A 26,003-nucleotide genomic window follows, 5' to 3' on the forward strand; every position below is an offset into this window, starting at 1 on the left:
GGAAATAAAACTGACATAATTCGGAACAGATTGTAATTCAATGGGTTATACCGGTGCGACAGTGTTAATGCAGGCAATCAGCCTAAAAATGTCAATTAGATTGCTGCAGAGCTTTCACTGCAGGCTCATGGGATGAGAAAGAAAAAACAGAATGACTTACATTTATATAGTGCCTTACATGACCTCTGGATTTCATGTTAAAAAAGGTGCTATTGGAACAGGTTTGTTTTTACCAAACTCACACCCTGAAAATAATTTGTCACCAGGTGTGCAACAAATAACCAACCCATTGGTTAAGAAACGGAACCACTTTAACTCCAAATTAATGACCATCGTTTGGAATGAGTTAGAACCCTGCGAATAACAGGGCAGCGATGAGCCTCAATGAGACGTTGCAAAGTGTTTTCATAATTTACCGGGAAAAAGTTTGCAAGAAGTGCACACAGGTGGAGAAATTTTAATAAATAACAGGTTGTGTCTCCTACTTTGGAGACAGTGCTCTCGTTTCTAGATCATCAGTACATTAAAGTATTTTGAGCTCTTGTTACATGACGCAAAATGAGGGTAATTATTTTAAGGAACACTTGTTGTCTCCCCATATCTGCATGGGTTTCATCCCCGCAACCCAAAGATGTGCAGGTTAGGTGGATTGGCCATGCTAAATTGCTCCTTAACTGGAAAAAAAAATAATTAGGTACTCTAAATTTATTTTAAAAACATTGAATGAAGTTGTCATGCTACCGCATTGCACAATGCAGGTGACTAGCTTCTCCATATATAATACACTATTTCAATTAGAGGGTACATATTTCTGAATTAAATTCTGAATGTGTTTCAAGGGCCCTGACAATCTTCTGTCTCCTGCCAAGATGGATTATATATGTAGATGTGTAAGAAGTTAAAACAGCTGCAAGTCATTCTCACACAAATTTGTGACTCATGGAGTGAAAATGTTATTAATATAGGGCATTAGTTGGAAAATGTAGCTTCTGTGACACACCTCTGCATTTCTGAGAGCCCTCGTATGAGCAATTTTTCCCTGAGTCTTATTGTCTGCACCTAACCGAAAATGAGATGTTGTCACCCGGCTATCTGTATGTATGCTGTAAATTCTAAGTAAGCCTGTGCAAAAAGAACTTGTTTCCAAATTAGAGATCACAACCACATTTCCAAGGAAATGCTTTATGATTGATGATGCTGCTTCCATCAAAGTGAAAGGTCATGCATCCCTGTGTTCCTCTTCTGTTAAGCACCAGAAGTTAAGCTATTGACAACTAGGTAGTAATTTCACTAAACTCGTGCCACTCCATAAACTTCTCTAACAGCTGTTTTGAGGAATAGTTACATCTGATGCACTAAAAATGGGTTCCACTCTAATATGTACAATGTATCTAATGTGGCACAGAGACCTTGATCTCAAGTGATTTGCTTCAGCACCAATAGACCAATAAAAGTATTAATTACTTCTTAATCACTGGATGTATTTAGAGAATAATTTTATTATCTGCAAGTTTCTCATTTCCTCAGAAAAAGGTGTTCATTTTACTGCAGGTTTCCCCCATTTTTTGATTCATTCATGGTATGTGGGTGTCAGTGACGTGGCCAGCATTTATTGGCCATCCCGAGCTGTCCTTGAGAGGGTGGTGCCCTGCCCAAAGGGCATGCAGCTGGGGTCCTTCTGTCCCTTCCGGTCCCTGTTTGTGGGGACCACTGATTAATGGCGCTCGCCCAAGGTCTCTGAGGAGTCAGGTTGAATCCCAAAGCCTCAGGTACCTCAGGAATCTCCACATTAGAGTGAGGCTTACTGTCTCACTCTAATATGCAGACTTGCCAAAAAGTGATCCCGTCCATTGTGGCTTGCCTCTGGGTCAGAAGTCATGGGTTCAAGACACACTCTGGAACATCAGCACATAATCTAGGCTGGCACCTTAGACCATCAGACCATAGACATAGGAGCAGAATTAGGACACTCGGCTCATCGAGTCTGCTCTGCCATTCAATCATGGCTGATATTTTTCTCATCCCCATTCTCCTGCCTTCTGCCCATAACCCCTGACCCCCTTAATAATCAAGAACCTATCTATCTTTGTCTTAAAGACACTCACATTTGGCCTCTACAGCCTTCTGTGGCAGTGGGTTCCACAGATTCACCACTCTCTGGCTGAAGAAATTCCTCCTCAGCTTTGTTTTGAAGGATCGTCCCTTTAGTCTGAGATTGTGTCCTCTGGTTCTAGTTTTTCCTACAAGTGGAAACATCTTCCCCACGTCCACTCTATCCAGGCCTCGCAGTATCCTATAAGTTTCAATAAGATGCATCTTCATCCTTCTGAACTCCCAAGTACCGACGCAGAGTCCTCAAGTGTTACTCATATGACAAGGTCTTCGTTCCAGGGATCATTCTTGTGGACCACCTCTGGACAGTTTCCAAGGCCAGCTCATCCTTCCTTAGATATGGGGCCCAAAACTGCTTACAATACTCCTGAGTACAAGTGAGCACCTTAGTACAAGTACCGAGTGCATGCTGCAATGTTAGAGATGGTGTCCTGGAGGTGTGGAACTGATACCGTATCTGCCTCATCAAGTGGATGTAAACAATCGCTTCATCTGTACAACAGCAGAATTCTCCTCATAACTAGGCCAATATCTACCCCTTAACCAACAACAGCAAAAATCATTTAAATAACCATTTATCTTATTGAGGTTTTTGGACATTGCTGTGTGAAAATTAGTTGTTGGAACTGTATTGAGTTGCCCTTTGGGTGATGAGGAAAGCGCAGTACTCATGCACTTCTTGCTGCTGCTATTTGATCACGTTTTCTTTTATGGTTTCAAATCATTAAGCCAAAAAGAGATATTTACAAGATTTTGAACAAAAATCAATAATATCAGCTGCACGATTTAAAATAACTAATCGGAATGAGGACTGTTGCGAGAAATTACATTATTTGACTACAACTATGAAAGTAATAAGCCAAATATTTTAATTTTGTTTTCAGATTTGTTTGCTTGTGTCAGAGATATTAGAGGATTATGGCAGAAACAGCACAGATCGGCAGTGAAGAGCTGGAAGAGCTTCGAATTGCATTTTCAAAAATTGGTGAGTAACCTCATGATATAACCTTAACAATAGTTATTTGGGAGGAACAACTGAGTGACTGTCTGACTGAACTGAAGGTCCATTAATTGTACCTCGGGTTAAGTCAAGTAGCTGGAACATGTCACCGGTACTTTGTTACTCTCAGTTTGAAGATGGGCCCATCTTTCGCTGCCGGTACTACTCTCTTTCTTGACCACACCAACCTTCCTTCAGCTGGTAGAAGATCTAGGTGCTACAATCTCTGTGACTACTTCTGGGCAGGTGACTCAACATTCAGCTGGCCTTGTATTTGTGCAAATGGGATGTAAAGACATGTTCGCCATTAGGAGTGATGCGGGAAAGAAGGTTTCTATTTCATGGGGCACTGGCATCAGTAACGGGACAAGAGGGTTCTGTACCATTGGTATGGTCATTGCCTGAACCGATCTGGTACCAGTGTTTAGTGGAAAGGATAAGTAAGTTGGTCACAAGGACTTTAAACTAGCAAATCCGGGGGGGGGGGGGGGGGGGGGGGGGGGGAGATGGTGGAGGTTAATAGGATGAACAGGCAAGGCCAGTCTAACGACTGTGGAGGGGAAAGGAAACATAAAAATATCAAAATATAAGAAGACTCTGGGAGTGAAAGTTGGGGATGAAGCTGAGTGTTATCAGAGTTTAATGTCCCTGAAATGAAATGAAAATTTCTTATTGTCACAAATAGGCTTCAAATGAAGTTACTGTGAAAAGCCCCTAGTCGCCACATTCCGGCGCTTGTTCGGGGAGACTGTTACAGGAATCAAACCGTGCTGCTGGCCTGCCTTGGTCTGCTTTCAAAGCCAGCGATTTAGCCCTGTGCTAAACAGCCCCTGGCGCTGTGAGGCAGCAGTGTTAGCCACTGTGCCACTGTACCGCCTCAGGCGGAGGCACTGAACCAATATTTTGCCTCTGTCTTCACGGTAGAAGATAATTAAAAAATTCAAAAAAACTACAATTAATGCAGAGAACTTGGTGCAATAACCATCAATAGTGAGAAGGTATTGAATAAACTAATGTGGTTAAAGACAGATAAGTCTGTGGGACCTGATTGCCTGCACCCTAGGGTATTAAAGGAGGTGGCAGCAGAGATAGTGGATGCATTGATGATGATATTTCAAAATTCTCTGGGCTCTGGAAAGATCCCGGTGGATTGGAAGCACGGAAATGTGATGACCCTATTCAGAAAGGGAGAGAGGCAAAATGTAGGAAACCATAGACTAGTTAGCTTGACCTCTGTGGTGGGGAAGTTGCTGGAATCAATCATTAAGGAGGAGGTGATTCAACATTTGGAAAGACAAAGCTGAATCCACCATTGTCAGCATGGTTTTATGAAAGATAAGTCATACTTGACAAACTTGCTTGAGTTCTTTGAGGATGTAACCAGCAAGGTGAATAATGGGGAACCTGTGGATGCGGTATATCCAGACTTCCAGAAGGCGTTTGACAAGTTGTCGCATAAAACACTGAACCAGAAGGTGAGATCGCAGGAGATTGGGGGTGGAGGACTAGGTTGGATTGAGGATTGGCTGATTGACAGAAAGCAGAGGGTCAGGATAAATGGGTCCTTCTCTGGCTGGTGAACTATAACTAGCGTGGTGCCACAGGGGTCAGTCCTCGGACCTCAACTGTCTACAATCTATATAAATGATCTGCAAGGAGGGACAGAGTGTAACATATCAAAACATATCAAAAAACATACCAATGATAAAGATTATTATTAAAACATATCAAAATTTGTGGGTGAAACTAAAATAGGTGGGAAAGCAGACAATGAAGAGGAGGATGATTTGAGACCAGGAAGAAATCAGCCATGATCTGATTGAATGGTGGAGCAGAGTCGAAGGGCTGAACTGCCTACTTCTGCTCCTAATTCCTATGTACACCACCAACTCCCTTCCCCTACATCTAACCCCGCTCCACAACAGACTTCAAACGCAAAGTTGATGGAGACGGGAGTGGACATATGTCAAATGGTTTCGGATTTGGCTGCCAGTATAATGTCATTTTATGCTTGGCGATATGAAAATAAATTTGAACAGAAACATGGAGCAGATGGCAATTACATTTAAACATAAACTTTAGCCCAGATGTCTATTACTCAGGCTGGGTGTCGGAATAGGTTCAATGGGGCAAATGCTTCTAGCCCTCTTTTCATATAAAGGATTTTACAAGTTTTAATTGGATATTTTTTTCTTTTCAGACACCGATAACTCTGGATATATTGATAACAATGAGCTGCACAACCTCTTTAAAGCAGCAAATCTAGATCTACCAGGCCATAAAATACGAGAAATCAAAGATGAGCTGCTGGCCTCTGGAAGTCAGAAGGACCAGATCAATTTTGAAGACTTTGTTGGAGTAAGTCACTGATTTACTTTTTAAAAATTAATTTTGGCTTAAAAAGACTGAGTTCTTGAATATTATTGTTAAAAGTCCTGCACTATTAAGCAAAAAAGAAAGAATTTGGGTTACCCCAAAAGCTTTTACAGCGAATTACTTTTGAAGTGTAGGCACATTATTGTAATAGGACAGTGAATTTGTGGACAGAAAGGCCCATAAGCAGCCATAGAAATTGGGCTGATGACCTTTTTTTATTTAGTGGTGTTGACTGTGGAATAAATATTGGCCAGGACAGCAGGGATAACTCCTCTTCAAATTGTGCTGTGATATCTTTAACACTGTCTGAGAGTGCAGCAGGGCTTCTGTTTAATGTCTCATCTGAAAAACAGATATAGGGCGAAATTCTCCGACCCCACGCAAGGTCGGAGAATCGCCCGGGACGGCCGAGAATCCCGCTCCCGCCATGTCCAGAATTCTCCCACCCGCCAGAAGTCGGCGTTCCGCCAATCCCGCCGCCCACCTCGGAGAATGGCTGGGGCCGGCGGGATGCAATGGTTTTATGTGCTGCCGTTATTCTCCGGCCCGGATGGACACGGGTCACGTCGGCGTTAATCAAAGTAGGTATTTAACGGCGTCAACCAGTGCTGATGGTTGACGCCGTTCAGCGTTGAGATGGGTGACAGGCCGGGGAGAGAGAGAGAACTGACAAACTGCGAGTGCCGGTGGGTGAGGGGTTGGGGTGTTGGGCGGGGCTGGAAGAGAGAGAGAGAACTGACAAACTGTGAGTGCCGGTGGGTTGGGGGTTGGGGGGGAGGAGAGAGAGAACTGACAAAGAGAGATAGAACTGACAAAGAGAGAGAGAACTGGCAAACTGCGAGTGCCGGGTGGGGGGGGTTTGGAAGAGAGAGAGAACTGACAAACTGCGAGTGCCGGTGGGTTGGGGGGTAGGAAGAGAGATAGAACTGACAAAGAGAGAGAGAACTGACAAAGAGAGAGAGAACTGACAAACTGCGAGTGCCGGTGGGTTGGGTGGGGGTGGGGGGGCTCTTTATGTGATGTCTCGCCGGACGGCGTTGATGAAGTCGCCCGATGTCAACCGACGCGCCACTTCCGCAGCGGGTGAAACCGATGTGAATTGCGTAACGCCGCTGCTGGCCCATTCGGGCCCGGAGGATGCGCAATGTTTTGCGGGGCCCGATGCCGGAGTCATCAGCGCCGTTTTTGGCCGCCGGTCCCGGGCATTGCGACGGACATCGGAGAATTTAGCCCATAGTTTGACAAAGGCAAGGAAGGAATTCTTGGTTTAGCCTTTGCTACCATGTAAATTTTCTGAATTTAGTATGTGCTTTATGTTTGCCATACTTCCCTTCAAGTCGTGCACTACCATATTTCCTAAAGTTAAAATTAATCTCTTTTCGAACATAAAGCATATTAATCTTCAAAGATGGCCCAATGCATAAACTCTTGAAATGTATTCTTCAAAAACACTTTTCCCCATTTTGTCTGTATATTTAATTACTAAGCAACGAAGAGGGGTATATGTTATGCAGAGTGGGAGATTAATACGTAACTAGGAATATGGAAAGTATGGCCTGGAATTCTCCGACCGTTGGGATTCTCCTTTCCCACTGGCAGTGCATCCCCGCCTGTGGGTTTCCCAGCAGCATGGGGTGGCTTCAATGGAAAATCCCATTGGTAGGCGGCAGGAACAGAGAATCCAGTCACCAGGGAGCAGCCCGCTGCTCAGAAACACGCGGCTGGGGGGGCCGGAGAATCCAGCCCTTAGTAATCATAAGAAGATAAAAGATCTTAGAACCAGAAACAAGTTTGATTTCAGAGAAATGGTTCACATAGAATTATACAAAGATTACTATGTCACCACTCCTCTCAATTTCTCCATTCTCTCTGATTTGTCACACTGCTTATCCGACAGCCAGTACTGGATAAGCAGCAATTTTGACCAATTAAATATTGGGAAGACCAGACCATTGTTTGTGGCCTGTGCCACAAACTCCGTTCCCTATACACCAGTTCCATCATCCACCTGGCAACTTTCTGAGGCCGAACTAGACTATTTGCAGGTGTGACATCCAGTGTGACCTTGAGCTATTCTTCTGACTCCATGGGCGTGATCTTCCCAAGCGAGCGTGTTTAGCCACGTGTTTCCTGGGAGTGGGGTCTCCAGGCTTTTATCGGCCATGCTGCGCTGCAGCAAGCTGTTTTTCCGGCACAGCGTGGCTGAAGATTGTGCCCCACATCTTCTCCATCAGTCTAACAGCAGATGTCTTGCTACAGCAAAACATGGCAAATTTATTTTGCAATTGATTGGAATAATTTCACTCCAAAAGAATAGCAGAATCAATAATATATACTAAGCACGAAGAGTTCAGGAAATAGAATATTGTTGAGAATTCATACTCATGTCTTGCATTTTCACAGCTTTTCCATGGTTTAAAGAGCAGCGATGTTGCTAAAACATTCAGAAAGCAACTCTTAAAGAAGGAAGGAATCTGTGCTGTTCGTGGAACTGAAAAATCCAGTGAAGGAACCCAACACTCTTACTCAGGTATGTCGCAGTGTCTCATTCTTCATCTGCTGTGCTCTAGTTCACTGCATTTGAATGATTTTAAAAGATGCATTTCAGGGAAATCTGGATAACCATATGAAGGAAAAAGAAATAGAAGGATAAGCTGATTGGGTTAGATGGAGTGGGGTGGGAGGAGGCACGTGTGGAACCTAAACACAGACATTCATAGAACAAACAGTGCAGAAGGAGGCCATTCAGTCCATCGAGTCTCCACCGACCCACTTTAAGCCCTCACTTCCACCCTACCCCTGTAACCCAACATCCCCTCCAAACCTTTTTGGACACTAAGGGCAATTTAGCATGGCCATTCCACCTAACCTGCACGCCTTTGGACTGTGGGAGGAAACCGGAGCACCCGGAGGAAACCCCTGCAGACACGGGGAGAACGTGCAGATTCCGCACAGACAGTGACCCAGTGGGGAATTGAATCTGGGACCCTGGTGCTGTGAAGCCACAGTGCTAACCACTGTGCTACCATGCTGCCCAATTGGCCGGTTTCTGCATTCTGTATAATTCAATGATGATCACCATGTGTATTTTTAAAGTGAGGGTTCAGAAAGCTGGTGTATAGGCACTACACTATATATAGCATTAGCATTGTCTAAATGCATCCTCGGAAATTTTTTTGATTGGATTTGATTTGATTTATTGTTGTCACATGTATTAGTATACAGTGAAAAGTATTGTTTCTTGCATGCTGTACAAGCAATTATATCCCACTATAATGATCTCTGGTCCTCGGACCCTGAAACAATAGCCAATTTAGTGGCTATGGTTTAATTTGATTTCATAACATTGAACTAAATTTTGTTGTGAAGCAAATGTGAAAAAAATTACACAACCTGGGAACAAAGCATTGGTCCAGAGTAGGCGTTAATAGAGGAATAAAGATCATGGCCAGCTGGAAGCAAAAACATGAGAAGAAGATGCAGACTGGCACCAGGACGGAAAAGTACAAAATGGAGGACAAAGTTCATGGTCTGAAGTCATTGATGTCAATAATATTTAATACTTCAATATTAATAGACTCACTCGTCTGAATTTAATACTTTACCTGTTGCAGCTATTAGTTTTTAAACCTGACTCACTATTTTTATTCATATATGAATTTCAGGTATGTAAATATAAATTAATAATCTATGGTACACCTTACAGCAGGGGTGGGCAAACTTTTCCGTGCAAGAAATTCACAATTTTAAAGGGCCGCATAATATATTAATTAATAGTCCCGGTTCTAACCAATTAGTGTGCGGCATATACCTCAGTGCTTCCCCCGGCGGCATCCTGCCTTTAGCCCTCTTTTTCTCTACTTTTCAAAAATGGCGCTTCACCCGGTTATGATTCTGGGCGCCTCATATAGAACATAGAACAGTACAGCACAGAACAGGCCCTTCGGCCCTCGATGTTGTGCCGAGCAATGACCACCCTACTCAAGTCAACATATTCACCCTATACCAGTAACACCCCCCCCCCCCCCCCCCCCATTAACCTTATTAAAAAAAAAATTTTTTTTTAATGACTTGATCTTGGTGGGCCGCATAAAGACCTTTGGCAGGCCGCATGCGGCCCGTGGGCCGTAGTTTGCCCACCCCTGCCTTACAGTCACATGTTAAATCAATTTGACATGAAGTTAATTTTACAACTATCTATTCCTGTGAGATTTCAAATCTATCTTATACATATAATTAATTATCATTCACATTGAATACTTTATGTAATTTTAGTTATAGCTAACTGGTTCACATAACTAGTTTGTGTGGTGAATATTCTAAACAGCCACACCATACTGTTATTTTTAACAATTTATATTCTCCAATGATTTGAGGAGTGACCCAATTGTCAGTTGCAACGTTTCTTCAATTTTTGTAATTTTACAAGACGTTTAAGCAATCTGAATTACCGGCAGGGTTTAGCATATTTCTGAGAACAGTTTAAGAAGGGGGGTGGGCGTGAAGCTAGTTTTAAACACAGGAATTAATGATTGCATGGATATATATCACATAGCATTTTTCACACATGCAGGATGTCATGTGGGATTTCCCCACTTAGCAATGAGTCATTTAACGGAACTCACTGTGCATTTCACATATCAGTCATGGAGTCATAGGGCTGAATTTTACACAGAAGCAGTGGCACCACCCACTGGCTGAGAAGTCATCTTTGGGAAGCCCTGGCCAGATTTTATGGTCATTAGGCCATTCGGTGGCTTATGACCTGTGAGCGAGGATGTCACACCTCCAAGAGTTACCGGCCAGGAAGTCAGATGGCCGACAGCTCTCCAGTCCCAGCAGCTTCTCCAGGAACAGTAGTCACTACTGGGACTGCAATTGGTCCCTGACAAGATGTAATGTAGGCTGGACTTGGAGATGAGTTCAGTGAACTCACTGGGCTTTTCAGCAAGGCCCATGTGAGGGGATGGAGTGAGAGTGTGGCAGTCGGGAGGATGGAGCAATAAGGGGAGTGAAATTCAAGCAGGGCAGGTGGCCCTATCTTGGGCACAGGGTGCTTAAATAGGAGATCAAGCCCATAGCCAGGCCTTGTCACATGGCATGGGCACGCCAGTTGCTGGTAAAACTGACGCTAGGAGGAGATTCTTATGTGGCCATTAATTAGCCCAGGGGTTGGCGTGTCATCCAACACTGACCCTACCACTGATAAAGTAGAAGCAGAGACAGGTAGATGACAGACATAGCACCATCCCATCTGATTATATGCACCACCCTCCACCTGTTTTCTAGCCTGCTCCTGGGTGGGAAAATAAAATTCCTGCATTAAAATTAAAATCATTATGGTGCTGAAGAAGGCCATTCAGCCATTGAGCCTGTGCCAGCTCTCTCTAGAACAATTCAGTCAGCTCCATTTCTCCCTACCTATCCCTGTAGCCCTACATTTATTTTCCTCAAGTGTCCATCCCATTTCCTTTTGAAATCATTGATCGTCCCTGCTTCCACCACTCTTGAAGGCAGCGCATTCCAGGTCATTTCCACTCGCTGTGTGAAATAAATTCTACTTCACAACCGCTGCAACGCTGTGAAAAAATGGAAAATTTCCATCCCCTGTTATTGGCTGACATTTCTTTGATGCTGCTTTTTTTTAAGCAGGGACTTGTGTGTTGTGACAGGCATTCAAAAGCCATAGGACTAGTAATCCAGTGACCCAGGCCAATGCTCTGTGGATAAGAGCTCAAGTCCCACCACAGCAGCTGATGAAATTCAAAAGTCTGTCTCTCTTTCAATTTTGGCAATAGGAATTTTATGTTCTCAATTATTGGTACGTTAGTTACTGTGTTGTAAGATACTGTGGACTGTACATTGTACTGTATCTCATGTACAAGGGGAGGGCTAAAACAAAAGAGGTACTTTTGAGCAAATGCTGAATACATTGATTGTTCTGGATGTCTCCAGCATGTGCCCCTATTTTCTTTGAGCAAAACAATCACTATTCAAGTCGCATTTGTTGCAGAGGAAGAAAGATATGCTTTTGTTAATTGGATCAACAAGGCTTTGGAGAAGGATCCAGACTGTCAGCAACTGATTCCTATGGATGCCAACAGTGACACTGAACTTTTTGCTGCTGTTGGGAACGGTATCATCCTTTGGTAAGTAACTCCGTTTTTCCTCGCACATTACTGCCAGGGTCGCTGTGGTCCAAAACTGTCCCGTCATTCCTCTCTGATTGCACCAAGTGGTGTGGGGAATATAATATTTGTCCTATAGCTTTGTAGTTATGTTGCCCATGTCACCAGGGAACCACTAGAGGCAGCAGTCGATGCCGACAAACCTCTGGCAGTGCCATTGTTGCAGTCCATGTCTGTGCTTTACAGAAGATTAAACTTAAAATAAAATAAAAAATACTTTAAAATTAACTGTAAAAGCACTGATTTACTTTTTCGAACAGATGAGAACGATCGGCACATGTAACCTGTTCAATGAACATTCAAATATCAAAGATGTTACTTGCTGAATTGCGATTTGACCCCATTTGGTGAACTGCAATTTTGGGTACCAAACCCCGTGAAGTCTGTATTGGCCTTGGAAGGGGGGAAGAGCACAGATTCACCATAGAAACAGGAAGAAGACATTTAGCCCCTCAAGCCTATTCCATCTTTCAATGAGATTGCGGCTGATATGTGATCGAAGTCCATACCCGACTTCACCCCATAACCCTTAATGCCTTAATAACAAAAATCTTATCAATCACAGATTTAAAATTGATCTTGCATCAATTACAGTTTGTAAAAGAAGGTTCCAAACTCCACTGTTTATGTGTAGACATGTTTCCTGATTTCTGGCTCTAATTTTTAGATATGTCCCCTCATCCTCAATCAGCAGAAATAGTGTCTCCCCATCTATACTATCTGTTCCCCTTAATATTTTTGGAACTTCAATCAAATCACCCCTGAACTTGCCAAGTTCTACCAAAATGATACCAGGGGTTTACAGGGTTAAATTACGAGGACAGGTTCAGTAGACGAGGCTTGCATTTCCTTGAATTTAGATGATTGGTGGATAATCACGGAGGTGTTTCAAAATGATTAAGGAGTTTAACAGAGTAGATGTGGAAAAATTACTCCCTCTGGTGAAGGAATCCAGAACAAGGGGTCATGGCCTTAGACTTAGAGCTAGGGTTCAGGAGTAGAATCTAAAAGGTGATGCAAATCTCAAATTCTCCCCCCAAAACAGTGGTAGATGCTGGATCTATTGAAAAGTTCAAGTCTAAAATTGACAGATTTCATTGGGCAAGAATATGAGGAAATATGGAACAAAGACAGATAAATGGAATTGAGCTGCAGAAGACCCTTGGCGGAAGGGGTCGAGGGACTGAATGGTTTCACCTTGTTACTATGCTCCTTCATCATATAATGTGGCCTTCCTTATGCAGAAACTCAACTTCCTCTGATCTTCAGGGATCTCTTGCTTGATAACGACCGTTTCTCTCTTTGATTGTCCCTCCATCTATATTCCCAGATCTCTTTTGCTCAAAAAGACCCATAAAATACTGAGCAGTCATGACACCACCCAAAATGAAAATGAAAATCACTTATTGTCACAAGTAAGCTTCAAATGAAGTTACTGTGAAAAGCCCCTAGTCGCCACACATTCCGGCGCCGGTTCGGGGAGGTTGGTACGGGAATTGAACCCGCGCTGCTAGCCTGCCTTGGTCTGTTTTAAAAGCCAGCTATTTAGCCCTGTGCTAAACCAGCCCATAACCAGCACCTGTGGGGAGAGGCAAGATATTCAGAATGCCTTGAACTGAAATATTGGGCTGAATTCTCCGCTGTTGGGATTCTCTGTTTTGCCAGCAGCCCAGGGGTTTTCCTACGGCATGGGGCTGCCCCACAATGGGAAACCCCATTGACCAGCCGGCGAAACAGAGAATCTGGTGCGGCGGGACAGAGAAACCTGTCCAGCAACTTTGCTGAGCTTTTCCAACAATCTCCGTTTATATTTCAGGTTTGCAGCATCCTTTGCTTCTATTTGGCATAGGCTCTGATAAAAAGGCTTCCTCTTCTCCTCTACATCCATCTCCACCACCCTATTTCATAGCTGGCACCAAGGTGCCTTCTAATGCAGCTCCTTAGTCAACTTGGTAACATAAGGGCAATGAATTGGCAGCATCTCTTGCACCATATTACCTCCTCCTCATGGGAATGCAGCAAGTGTCAGGAGCTTGCCAAGGTCATACGACTAAGACTAGGAATTGGGTGGGGAACGATTTTCCATCACTGTGCTACCTACATTTTTTATTCAAAATCATCTCCATCTCACATAGGTCCCAGCAATAGCTATATAATTATTTAATCATCCTTATTTTAAAAATGTATTTACTGTGCATTGGTCTCAGAAACATCTTTGTGCATCCTTTCTACCTTCTGTCCTCTAATTATACCACTTGATATGGCAATTTTCAGTTTAAAATCCAATGTTCACACTGCCATATATGTTATTTTTATTCATTACGTCATGGGCATTTCCCGTGAGATAGTGGTGGCGGAAAGACCACCTTCTTGAAGTTCTGATGAAGTTGAAGAGAGTAGATAATTAAGCCAGTGGATGGGTCGTCAAGTAAATGGACTTAGTCCTGGTTAGTGTTGAGATGTTTGAGTTTTGGACTGCACTCATTCAGGCACTTGGAGTATTCCATTATACTCCCGACCTTGTTGGTAGCAGAGTGGCTTTGGGGAAACAGGAAGTGAGCCAATTGGGTCAGAATATTCAGCCTCTGCCCTAGTTTAGCAGATATGCGCTTATGTAGCTGTTCCACTTGTTTTTTTGATCTGTGGTGACTCCCAGATTGCTGATGGGGTATTTGGTGATGGTAATTCCATTGAACGTCATGGGAAATGGTTAGATTCTCTCTTGTTGGAGATGGCCATTGCCTGGCACTTGTGTGGCACTGTTATAATCCGCAAGTATCTTGTGGGATGGGAACAATTAACTTCCCCGTGAACCTTACAGAATACAGGCTCTCCCTTGAAGGGGCCTGGAGACCTCTAAAATATGTATATTTGGATGATTTGTAAAGCCGGCCATTTAGGCACCGACAAGGCAGACCCAGTTGGCGTCTACTGTGTGACGTGTACAATAATTATTGTAAAAAATTAAGTTTCTTTGAACTACTTGGTGTGGGCTCCTTCATGGCCTTATAGAAGGCATGAATGTTACATACCATTGATCAGGCAAAGCATGAATATGGTCCAGGTCTTGCTTCTTATGGACATGGATTGCTTCAGTGTCTGGGAAGTTGCAAACGGTACTGTACATTGGGCAATCACCATCAGCTTCTGACCTTATGATGGAGGAGGGCCATTGATGTAGCAGCTGAAGATGGTTAGGCCTGGGACACCATCCTGAGGAACTCCTGCAGCGATGTTCTGGGACTGATATGATTGACCTCCATGACTATCTTCCTTCCTGCCATTTTCCTTCATATTATATACATTATGTAGGCATCATCTAATACTCATTGTGATATCTCAGAAAGTTGGATTGTTAAAAAAAATATTTAATGGGTTGGAGGCGTCGCTGACTAGGCCAGCACTTATTGCCCACCCCAAATTTCCCTTGAGAAGGTGGTGGTGAGTTCCTTCCTGAACTGCTGAAGACCATGTGGTGTAGGTACACCCACAGTGCTGTTAGGGAGGGAAATACTTACGTTTGTGTAATTCCTATAAATAAAATCAATGTTTAGTTTGTGAAAATTCTCTCATGCTCAAAAATTGGAAAATAGGAAGCCTCACTCTAAGGTTTGAAATTACACTTCAATGTATCACTGAGGGAGTGGTGGATTGTTGCAGATCTTGTTCATATGAAATGATAAATTGAGGCCCCATTTACTTGCTCAGGTGGATATAAAAGATACGCCAAGTTGGCATAAAACAAGTTAAGTGATTAGCTTGAACAAATAGTTCTAATTCCAAGAAAATCCAACATTCATACCATATGGTGCCAAATAAAATATGGAGCGAAAGATGCCAACACATTCATACCACTTCAAACATGGAGCATGAATGACCATAGGGAGTCACCTGACGTTCGGGAACTGATACCTGCCATTTATTCAAACTATTGCCACAGATTTGCAAGTTTTTGGGGCAATTATACACTTAATCTCGATGCAGCTCACCATAAATGACTTTGCACTTCATATCACTCCTTCTGTCGCTTCTTTTACATATTGACGTTCATTTAACATTGTTTTTTTTTAACAGACAATTTTATTGAGGTATTTTTGGCATTGTAAACAGTAACAATATGCATTAGTGTGCAGATACCAATTACAAATAACAGTACCACTCTTGCAGATATACCCGCCTATTCTTCCCCCCTACTCTACACTATTCTACACCCCCCCCCCCGCTGACGATTAATTCCCCGCGAAGAAGTCGATGAATGGTTGCCACCTCCGGGCGAACCCCGATAGTGATCCTCGTAAGGCGAACTTGATTTTTTCCAAGCCGAGAAAGCTTGCCATGTCCGACAGCCATACTTCGGTTTTTGGGGGCTTTGAATCCCTCCAGGCCAACAGTATCCGTCGCCGGGCTATCGGGGAAGAAAAGGCCACAATGTCGGCCTCTATCCCCTCCTGTACTCCCGTGTCTTCCGACACCCCAAAAATCGCCACCTCTGGACTTATCGCCGCCCTTATTTTCAGTACCCGGGATATGACGTCCGCAAATTCCTGCCAGTATCCCCTGAGTTTTGGACACGCCCACATCTAGCACACTTGTCCTCCAGCCCAAAGAATTTGCTCATCCGGGCCACCATCATGTGGGCCTGGTGAACCACCTTGAACTGAATCAGACCGAGCCTGGCACATGTTGCGCTTCCATTTACCCTCCTCAGAGTGTCTGCCCATACGCCTCCCTCCAACCCCCCACCAAGCTCCTCCTCCAACTTAAGTTTCAGTTCCTCGGTCCCTGTGTCCTCCGCTCCCATAAGCTCCTTATAAATATCTGAGACTCTCCCCTCTTCTACCTCACACCTGGAAATTACCCTGTCCTGGATCCCCCTTGGTGGAAAGCGTGGAAAGGACGGGACCTGTCTACGTACAAAATCCCGCACCTGCAAGTACCAAAAGTCATTCCCACTCGCCAGCCCGAACTTCTCCTCCAGCGCCCTCATGTTCGCGAAGCTCCCTTCCAGGAACAAGTCACCCATCCTTCCCACCTCCGCCACGCTCGAAACCCGCCATCCATCTTCCCCGGGAAAAATCGGTGGTTGTCACATATTGGGGACCAGACCGACGCTCCCACTTCCCCCGCCTGCTTCCTCCATTGGCCCCAAATCCGCAAAGCCGCCACCACTACAGAGCTGGTGGAGTACCTGGCCGGCGGAAACAGCAGGGGAGCCGTGACCAGGGCTGCCAAGCTGGTGCCCCTGCACGAAGCAGCCTCCACCCGCTCCCAAACCGACCCCGTACCCACCATCCATTTCCTTATCATGGCTATGCTAGCCGCCCAGTAGTAGTTGCTGAGGTTTGGCAACGCCAGTCCCCCCTCGCTACGGTTCCGTTCCAGCATCCCCCTCTTTACCCCCGGGGACTTCCCCGCCCAAACAAATCCCAGGATTATTTTATTGATTCTTTTAAAGAAGGACCGCGGAATGAAAATAGGGAGACACTTAAAAATAAACAGGAATCTCGGGAGGATCGTCATCTTCACTGTCTGTACTCTCCCCGCTAGTGACAGCGGGAGTGCATCCCACCTCCGAAACTCGCTCCTCATTTGCTCCATCAGCCTGGACAAGTTCAACCTATGCATCTTACCCCAGGCGCACGCCACTTGTACCCCTAGATACCTAAAACTTACCCCAACCAGCCTAAATGGTAGCTCCCTCAGCCTATTCTCCTGACCCCTCGCCTGCACCACAAACATCTCGCTTTTTGCCATGTTCAACTTGTAGCCCGAAAACCGGCCAAACTCCCCTAGGATTTCCATAATCCCGTCCATCCCTGCCGCTGGATCTGACACATACAAAAGCAGGTTGTCCGCCTAGAGCGAGACCTTGTGTTCTATCCCCCCCCCGACCATTCCCTACCAAGCCCTTGCCGCTCTCCGAGCAATTGCCAGCGGTTCCATGGCCAACGCAAACAGCAGTGAAGAGAGGGGACATCCCTGTCTTGTCCCGCGGTGTAGTCTAAAATACTCAGATGTCGTCCTGTTCGTCCTTACACTAGCCTCTGGGGCCTGATATAGCAGTTTAACCCAGTCCACAAAGCCCTCTCCAAACCCAAACCGTCCCAGCACCTCCCATAAATAGTCCCACTCCACCCGGTCAAAAGCCTTATCGGCATCCATTGCCACCACTACCTCCACCTCTCTGCCCTCCGGGGGCATCATAATCACATTGAGTAGCCTTCTTAGATTGGCTACCAGCTGCCTCCCCTTAACAAACCCCGTTTGGTCCTCCACAATCACGTCCGGTACGCAGTCCTCGATTCTGGACGCCAGGATCTTGGCCAGCAGTTTAGTGTCTACATTAATCAGGGAGATTGGCCTATAGGACCCACAAACCTCCGGATCTTTATCCCGTTTTTAAAACAGCGAGATGGTAGCACAGTAGCATGGTGGTTAGCATAAATGCTTCACAGCTCCAGGGTCCTAGGTTCGATTCCCGGCTGGGTCACTGTCTGTGTGGAGTCTGCATGTCCTCCCCGTGTGTGCGTGGGTTTCCTCCGGGTGCTCCGGTTTCCTCCCATAGTCCAAAGATGTGCGGGTTAGGTGGATTGGCCATGCTAAATTGCCTGTAGTGTCCTAAAAAGTAAGGTTAAGGGGGGGTTGTTGGGTTACGGGTATAGGGTGGATACGTGGGTTTGAGTAGGGTGATCATTGCTCGGCACAACATCGAGGGCCGAAGGGCCTGTTCTGTGCTGGCACTCCGCAGCAAACCACTTAGCTGGCACATTTTTAGGTTGTGGGGGCGAAACCTACGCAAACACAGGGAGAATGTGCAAACTCCACACGGACAGTGACCCAGAGCCGGGATCGAACCTGGGACCTCGGCACCGTGAGGTTGCAGTGCTAACCCACTGCGCCACCATGCTTTGTCTTTGACATACTGTAGAATTCTTCACAATACAGTGAAATTCAAGAGGGAAGAATGAGCAAGATAATGCTCACATGTACCTGTTTAATACCTGATTTTTAAAACATGTCCCTTTTTCTTTGTTGCCTTTGAAAAAGTAATCTATTGTACATTTGTTTGTTTCAATTTTTGTTCCTTGGTTGCATGAGTCATGGATATTCATAATTTATCTGCATTTCTGTCTTCTATTTTAATGTAGCAAAATGATCAACCTGTCGGTGCCTGATACAATCGATGAGAGGACGATTAACAAAAAGAAGCTCACCCCATTCACTATACAGGTAGAGAGATTAACTTGCAAAGTATGAATTGATAAATATATATTCACCATTTTAACACTGAGTTGGTGTGCTTGTCTTGGATGACTAAATACATTGCTCGCCGCCATAATGGTTTCTTTTTGTATTAAATATGACATGTACAAATGTTTATAATTGCTTCCACTCTTTCTATTTTTTACAGGAAAATTTGAATCTGGCTTTGAATTCTGCCTTAGCAATTGGGTGTCATGTGGTTAATATCGGTGCTGAGGATCTGAAGGAGGGGAAGCCTCACCTTGTGTTGGGCCTGTTGTGGCAAGTTATCAAAATTGGTCTGTTTGCAGACATTGAACTGAGCAGAAATGAGGGTAGGTGCTGGTGTCTCCACAATTTTAGGTTTTAGAGTTAATTAAGACTTGAAGGATAAAGGGTAAGGATTGTTCAGATCACTAATGGAAAGTATGCTCTTTTAGAGATTGTCCTCATTGGAACAAGAATAAGCTATTTAGCCTCACGAGCCCGTCCGCCATTCATTTAGATCTTGGCTGTATCTTAACTTCACCTACTTGCCTTGGTTTTATAATCATTTAGAACCTTGCCTCACATCAATGTCAATTTTGGCATTTTCAGTTGATCCAGTCTCAGCACCTTTTTTGTGGTGGGGGTGGGAAGATTTCCAGGTTCCCATTTCCCTTTGTGTGAAGAAGTACTTTCTGATATAAGAACATAAGAAATAGGAGCAGGAGTAGGCCATCTGGCCCCTCGAGCCTGCTCCGCCATTGAATGAGATTATGGCTGATCTTTTGTGGATTCAGCTCCATTTTCCGGCCCAAACACCATAACCCTTAATCCCTTTATTCTTCAAAAAACTATCTATCTTTATCTTAAAAACATTTAATTAAGGAGCCTCAACTGCTTCATTGGGTAACGGATTCTATAGATTCACAACCCTTTGGGTGAAGAAGTTCCTCCTAAATCTACTTCCCCTTATTTTGAGGCTATGCCCCCTAGTTCTGCTTTCACCCGCCAGTGGAAACAACCTGCCCGCATCTATCCTATCTATTCCCTTCATAATTTTATATGTTTCTATAAGATCCCCCCACATCCTTCTAAATTCCAACGAGTACAGTCCCAGTCTACTCAACCTCTCCTTGTAATCCAACCCCTTCAACTCTGGGATTAACCTAGTGAATCTCCCCTGAATGGTCTAACTCTCCCTTGTTCTCTCACCAGAACAAAATAGTTTCTGTCCATCTACCCTATCAACACCTTTCAGCATCTTAAAACACTTCAACTAGATCACCCCTCAATCGTTTCTGTTCAAGCAAGCCTAATCTGTGCAACCTGCAATTTAACCCTTTTCACCCCAGTATCATTGTAATGAATCTGTACCCCCTGCATGTGCCCCTCGTGACAGATTCTACTAACTTTCCCACAATTGACATTAAGCCAATGAGGTCTATAATTTCCTGGTCTGTGCCCTCATCCCAAGAATTAATGTTGAAACGTGTATTTTTAAATTTTCTCCCCTCAGTCACTGTCAACAGGTGATAAATCTACCTGTTTCCTTCATCCTCTTGACTTGAGCACAGCCAAGTGCCTCAACCTGTACAACATTGTTATCCACAAGCATGCCCATTAGCAATAAATCAGAATTAGATTTTAACCTAGGTCACCAAGCCTGTACGGGGTAGCGGCTCGAGGATACATGTTATGCAGAAGGAATTGAATTTGATTTCTGTTAACTCTATTGAATTGGGATTACAGGGTATCAATTCATCAAACCCATTTTTAAAATTGTTCATTTTGTGATTGCTTGAAACTAGCTGTCATTTGCAAAATAAGCTTATGGAGAAACAGAGTTGCAATTATAATGGTATTTTCTGATACACCATCAAAGCTGTGCTTTTCATCAACTGCAAGTTAGCTTTTGTCTCCCCCAAGAGCTAGAAGTCAGTGCAGTGTAATAATTATTCATTGTGGAACTATGTCATTGATTACCCCCTGTTCACAATTTGTCTCTATCAAATCACAGCTACAAGAGGGTGACTTTAATGTGTTAGGAGCGAGCTTGGTGGGGAGGATGAAGGATGACTTTCTGAGGTGGGACAAACTCCCTCTGTTGTTAGCGAGCCAGGTGCAGGCAGGAAAATGAATGTTTTGCCGTGATTCCCGTTCTTGTCTCAATGCCTGCCGGTCTTTTTGCCCAACGTGTTTTTTAAGGGATGAGCAGGCTGATCTCCCCATTTGTTTGGGCGGGGAAGATGCCAGGATTAGGAGGGTGATACTGCAGAGGGGACGGCAGGCTTGGGGGGGTTAGGTCTCCCAAATTTGTTGTATATTATTGGGCAGCAAATGCAGAGAAGGTTTGGGGTTGGAGTGGGCTGGGGAAGGGGCTTTGTCAGTGAGGATGGAGGCAGGCTCTTGCAGGGGTCAGGGTTGAGCGTGCTAGCAACGGCACCACTCCCAATGGCCCCAGAGAAGTACATGGTGTGGCCATGGTGGTGGCCACATTGAAGATCTGTAGACAGTTTAGACAGCATTTTAGGTTTGGAGATGGGTCAAGGGGATGCCAATCAGGGAATTATGGGTTTGAGCTGGGGAGGATGGATGCAAGGTTTCGGGGATAAGAAGAGAGGGGGATTAAGGAAATTAAGGATTTGTTTCTGGGAGGGCAATTTGTGAGTTTGGAGGAGTTGGGCGAGAGGTTTGCGCTGGCATGGGGCGAAAGCTTTAGGCATATGCAGGTACCGGACTTTGTGAGGAAGGTCTTTCCGACATTCCCGATAGCGTCTGCCTCCTCGTAGTTGGAGGCGATGCTGTCAGCGAGGGGTTTGGAGAACGGGGTTGTCTCGGCAATTAATGGGAGGATTTTGGAGGAGGACAGGGTGTCCATGGAATGGGTTAAGGAGAAGAGGGAGGGGTTGGGGGGCGGTGCTGAATGAGGGTCTGTGGTGTGAGGTGCTGTGGAGGGTAAATGCCTCGACTTTGTGCACGAGGCTGGGGCTGATAAATCTGAAGGTAGTGTACAGGGCGAAACTCACAAAGTCTAGGATGAGCCGGCTATTCGAGGGGGTGGAGAATGTCTGTGAGCGATGTGGGAGGGCCCTGTGAATCATGTACATATGTTTTGGTCCTGCCCGAAGCTGGAAATGTTTTGGAGTCCGGTGCTCAGCACCATTTTGGGGGTTTTACATGTGGACGTGGAGCCCGGTCCCCTAGAAGCTATAATTGGGGCGTTGAACGGTCGGGGCTCCAGATGGATGTGGGGGCAGATGTTTTAGCCTTCACCTCGCTGTTTACTTGTAGGTCGGTCTTGCTGGGATGGAGGTCACCTTCCCCACCTTGTGCCTCAGCGTGGCGGGGCGGGGGGGGGGACCTCCTGGAGTTTCTGACCCTGGAAAAGGTGAAGTTTGCTCTGATTTTGACGAGTGATGGATTCTACAAGTGTTGCGGTTTGTTCATCGTGCAGTTTCGGGAATTGGTTGACTGTTGGGGGTGGGTGGGCTGGGTATTTTTATGGGGTTGTTTTGTATTGTAAAGCTGTTGGAAATTTGTTGAATAAAAATACTTTCAAAAAAAAGTTAACAACAGGGAGCGGCCATTGTTATTTATAAGATGCATTTGTTTTCAGCGCTGATTGCCCTGCTCCGAGAGGGGGAAGATCTGGAAGACCTAATGAAACTGTCTCCCGAGGAGCTGCTGCTACGATGGGCTAACTACCACCTGGAAGGTGCCGGCTGCAAAAAAGTTAACAACTTCAGCACTGATATCAAGGTACAAGTGATGAATTCACTAGAAAATTATTTAGTAATTTTTAGTCTCACCAACTGTAGGAGAGAAACTGATACAATATAGGCTTTACGGTCTATGCTGCTTTGTTAACTGGAATATAATCCAACCAAATGTTTTATTGACGTTTGTGGCAGCTTGTGTTATTTCATGGAATCATGCCATGTAAGTTTTACAAGGCTGAAATTCAAGTACCTTAATATGTAACAAAATGTTTCAGAATTCTCCATTCAGTTCCAAATGTGTACAAGTACAGAACTCCGAACTTCCCACAATTATGTTTAAATATTTTCTTGGGATGTGGGTGACGCTGGCAAGGCCATATTTATTGTCCATCCCACATTGCCCTGGATCTGCATTTCACTACGCAGGCAGTCTTCATTTGGTCTTTATTGCAAGATGATTTGAGTACTGGAATCAAGATGCCTTGCTGCAATTTTGTGGAGCCTTGGTGACACCGCACATGTACAGTTTTAGTCTCCTTACCTGAGGAAGGATATATTTGCCATAGAGCAAGTGCAAAGAATGTTCACCAGACTGATCTCTGGGATGGTGAGATAGCACTCTGAGGAGAGTTTGAGGAGACTGGGCCTGTATTCTCTCGAGTTTAGAAGAATGAGATGCAATCTCATTGAAATTTATTTTTAAAATTTAACGGGCTGGACAGAGTAGATTCAGGAAGGATGTTGGCCCTGGCAGGAGTATAGAACCAAGGAACACAGACTCAGGATAAGAGGTAGACCATTTAGGACTGTGGTGGAGGAATTTCTTCACTAAAGAGGGCTGCGGAGGCTCATTATGATTATGATATATTGATTATGTTCAAGACAGAGGTAAATAGATTTCATGTTACTAAAGACATCAAGGAATATGGAGGAAGAGCGGGAGAATGGCATTGAGGTAGAAGATCAGCAGGATCTAGTCAAATGGCAGAGCAGGCTTGATTGGACAAATGGCCTAATCCTGTCCCTTTGTTCCTATAGAGGCTATCCGGATGACTGGTGTAGGACAATTACTATCAGTACCATAGTGCTTATTCTTCCATTCGTCAATAATAAGCCGCAATGCTAGCTTTCATTCTGCCATTGGCCCGTGCTGGACCAAACCTTTTAAACACTTGGTGCTTTCACGGTTGCAAAAGGCAAACCTCATCCTGAACATTTGTGATGATAATCTAATAGTTCTTGAATGAAACAATTTGATTGCTCCCTACGTTTATGTAATATTTCCTTCTAAATCCTTTGGAAAAAAATGAACTTATAATAATGATCTTTATTAGTGTCATAAAGAAAAAGGAGGCATTTGTCAGGGCTAGAAGGCTGGCAACAGACGAAGCCTGTGTAGAATATAAGGAAAGTAGGATGGAACTTAAGCAAGGAGTCAGGAGGGCGAAAAGGGGTCACGAAAAGTCATTGGCAAATAGGGTTAAGGAAAATCCCAAGGCTTTTTACACGTACATAAAAAGCAAGAGGGTAGCCAGGGAAAGGATGGGTCCACTGAAGGACAGGCGAGGGAATCTATGTATGGAGCCAGAGGAAATGGGCGAGGTACTAAATGAATATTTTGCATCAGTATTCACCAAAGAGAAGGAATTGGTGGATGTTGAGTCAGGAGAAGGGTGTGTAGATAGCCTCGGTCACATTGAGATCCAAAATAACAAGGTGTTGGGCATCTTGAAAAATATTAAGGTAGATAAGTCCCCAGAGCCTGATGGGATCTACTCCAGAATACTGAAAGAGGCTAGAGAGGAAATTGCTGAGGCCTTGACCCTGAGGTCTTTGGATTCTCATTGTCTTTAGGTGATGTCCCAGAGGACTGGAGAATAGCCAATGTTGTTCCTTTGTTTAAGAAGGGTAGCAAGGATAATCCAGGGATCTACAGGCCGGTGAGCCTTATGTCAGTGGTAGGGAAATTACTGGAGAGAATTCTTCAGAATGTCCAATTCACCTAACAAGCACGTCTTTCGGGACTTGTGGGAGGAAACTGGAGCACCCGGAGGAAACCCACGCAGACACGGGGAGAATTTGCAGATTATGCACAGACAGTGACCTAAGCCGGGAATCGAACCCGGGTCCCAGGTGCTGTGAAGCAACAGTGCTAACCACTTTGCTACTGTGCTGTCCATACTTACATATGTCGAGCAGCTTTCACATGCTCAAAGACATCACAAAACATTTACAGCCAACAAATTATTTTGTAATGTAGGCAAACATAGAACATAAGTGCAGAAGGAGATCATTCGGCCCATCGAGTCTGCACAGGCCCGCTTAAGCCTTCACTTCCACCCTATTCCTGTAACCCAATAACCCCTCCTAAACTTTTTTGGTTACTAAGGGCAATTTAGCATGGTCAATCCACCTAATCTGCACGTCTTTGGACTGTGGGAGGAAATCGGGGCACCCGGAGGAAACCCACGCAGACACGGGGAGAACGTGCAGACTCCGCACAGTGACCCAGCAGGGAATCGAACCTTGGACCCTGGCGCTGTGAAGCCACAGTGCTAATCACTTGTGCTACTGTGCTGCCCGTGAACATGATAGAGACTTTGTATAAACCCTGGTCCCATAAACATCACTGAGAACAATAACCAAATAATCTTTTTTATGATGTTGGCTCACATGTAGTGTTTCACAATCCCATTTCAAGATGGCCTCACAGAATTGGTCGATACTGAAGGAGGCCATTTGGCCCATTGTGTCTGCACCGTCTCTCCAAACGAGCATCGTCACTTAGTGCCATTCCCTGCCTTTTCATAGAATTTACAGTGCTGAAGGAGGCCACTCGACCCATCGAGTCTGCACCGGTCCTTGGAAAGAGCATCCGACGTAGGCTCACAGCTCCACCCCCCCATCCCCATAACCCAGTAACCCCACCTAACCTTTTTTGACACTAAGGGGCAATTTAGCATGGCCAGTCCACCTAACCCGCACATCTTTGGACTGTTGGATGAAACCGGAGCACCGGGAGGAAATCCATGCAGACATGGGGAGAATGTGCAAACTTCACACAGACAGTCACCTGAGGCCGGAATTGAACCTGAGTCCCTGGAGCTGAGAGGCAACAGTGCTAACCACTGTGCCGCCCCGTTTTTCTCATATCCCTGCATATTGTTTCTATTCAAGTAATCATCTAATGCCCGCTTGAATGCCTTGATTTAACTTGCCTCCACCACACTTCCAGACAGTGCATTCCAGCCTGTCATGATCCCGTGAGATCAATTGAGGTCCGAACTTCTATAGGCGCGAGGGCCTATGAGAGATGGTGTACCCCCTCTATCCCCATTCTGTGGTATACCACATTGATCCATCAGAGTGCCACATCAATTC

General features: G+C 44.8%; 1 protein-coding gene across 8 annotated transcripts in view; it reads left to right on the top strand.

Annotated features, from left to right (window-relative positions):
* Positions 1–26,003, top strand: part of lcp1 (lymphocyte cytosolic protein 1 (L-plastin)) — a 114,223-nt gene that overhangs the window by 57,894 nt on the left and 30,326 nt on the right. For all 8 annotated transcript variants that reach the window (XM_038802663.1, XM_038802661.1, XM_038802666.1 and 5 more), the window contains exons 2-8: positions 2,997–3,097; positions 5,313–5,470; positions 7,892–8,018; positions 11,502–11,637; positions 18,825–18,906; positions 19,088–19,253; positions 22,520–22,662. In XM_038802663.1, coding sequence (XP_038658591.1) covers positions 3,031–3,097; positions 5,313–5,470; positions 7,892–8,018; positions 11,502–11,637; positions 18,825–18,906; positions 19,088–19,253; positions 22,520–22,662 — 879 coding nt within the window. In that variant the 5' untranslated portion in view covers positions 2,997–3,030. The remainder of the gene's footprint in view (positions 1–2,996; positions 3,098–5,312; positions 5,471–7,891; positions 8,019–11,501; positions 11,638–18,824; positions 18,907–19,087; positions 19,254–22,519; positions 22,663–26,003) is intronic.

This window comes from Scyliorhinus canicula, chromosome 7 (assembly GCF_902713615.1).
Source record: "Scyliorhinus canicula chromosome 7, sScyCan1.1, whole genome shotgun sequence".
NCBI lineage: Eukaryota > Metazoa > Chordata > Chondrichthyes > Carcharhiniformes > Scyliorhinidae > Scyliorhinus > Scyliorhinus canicula.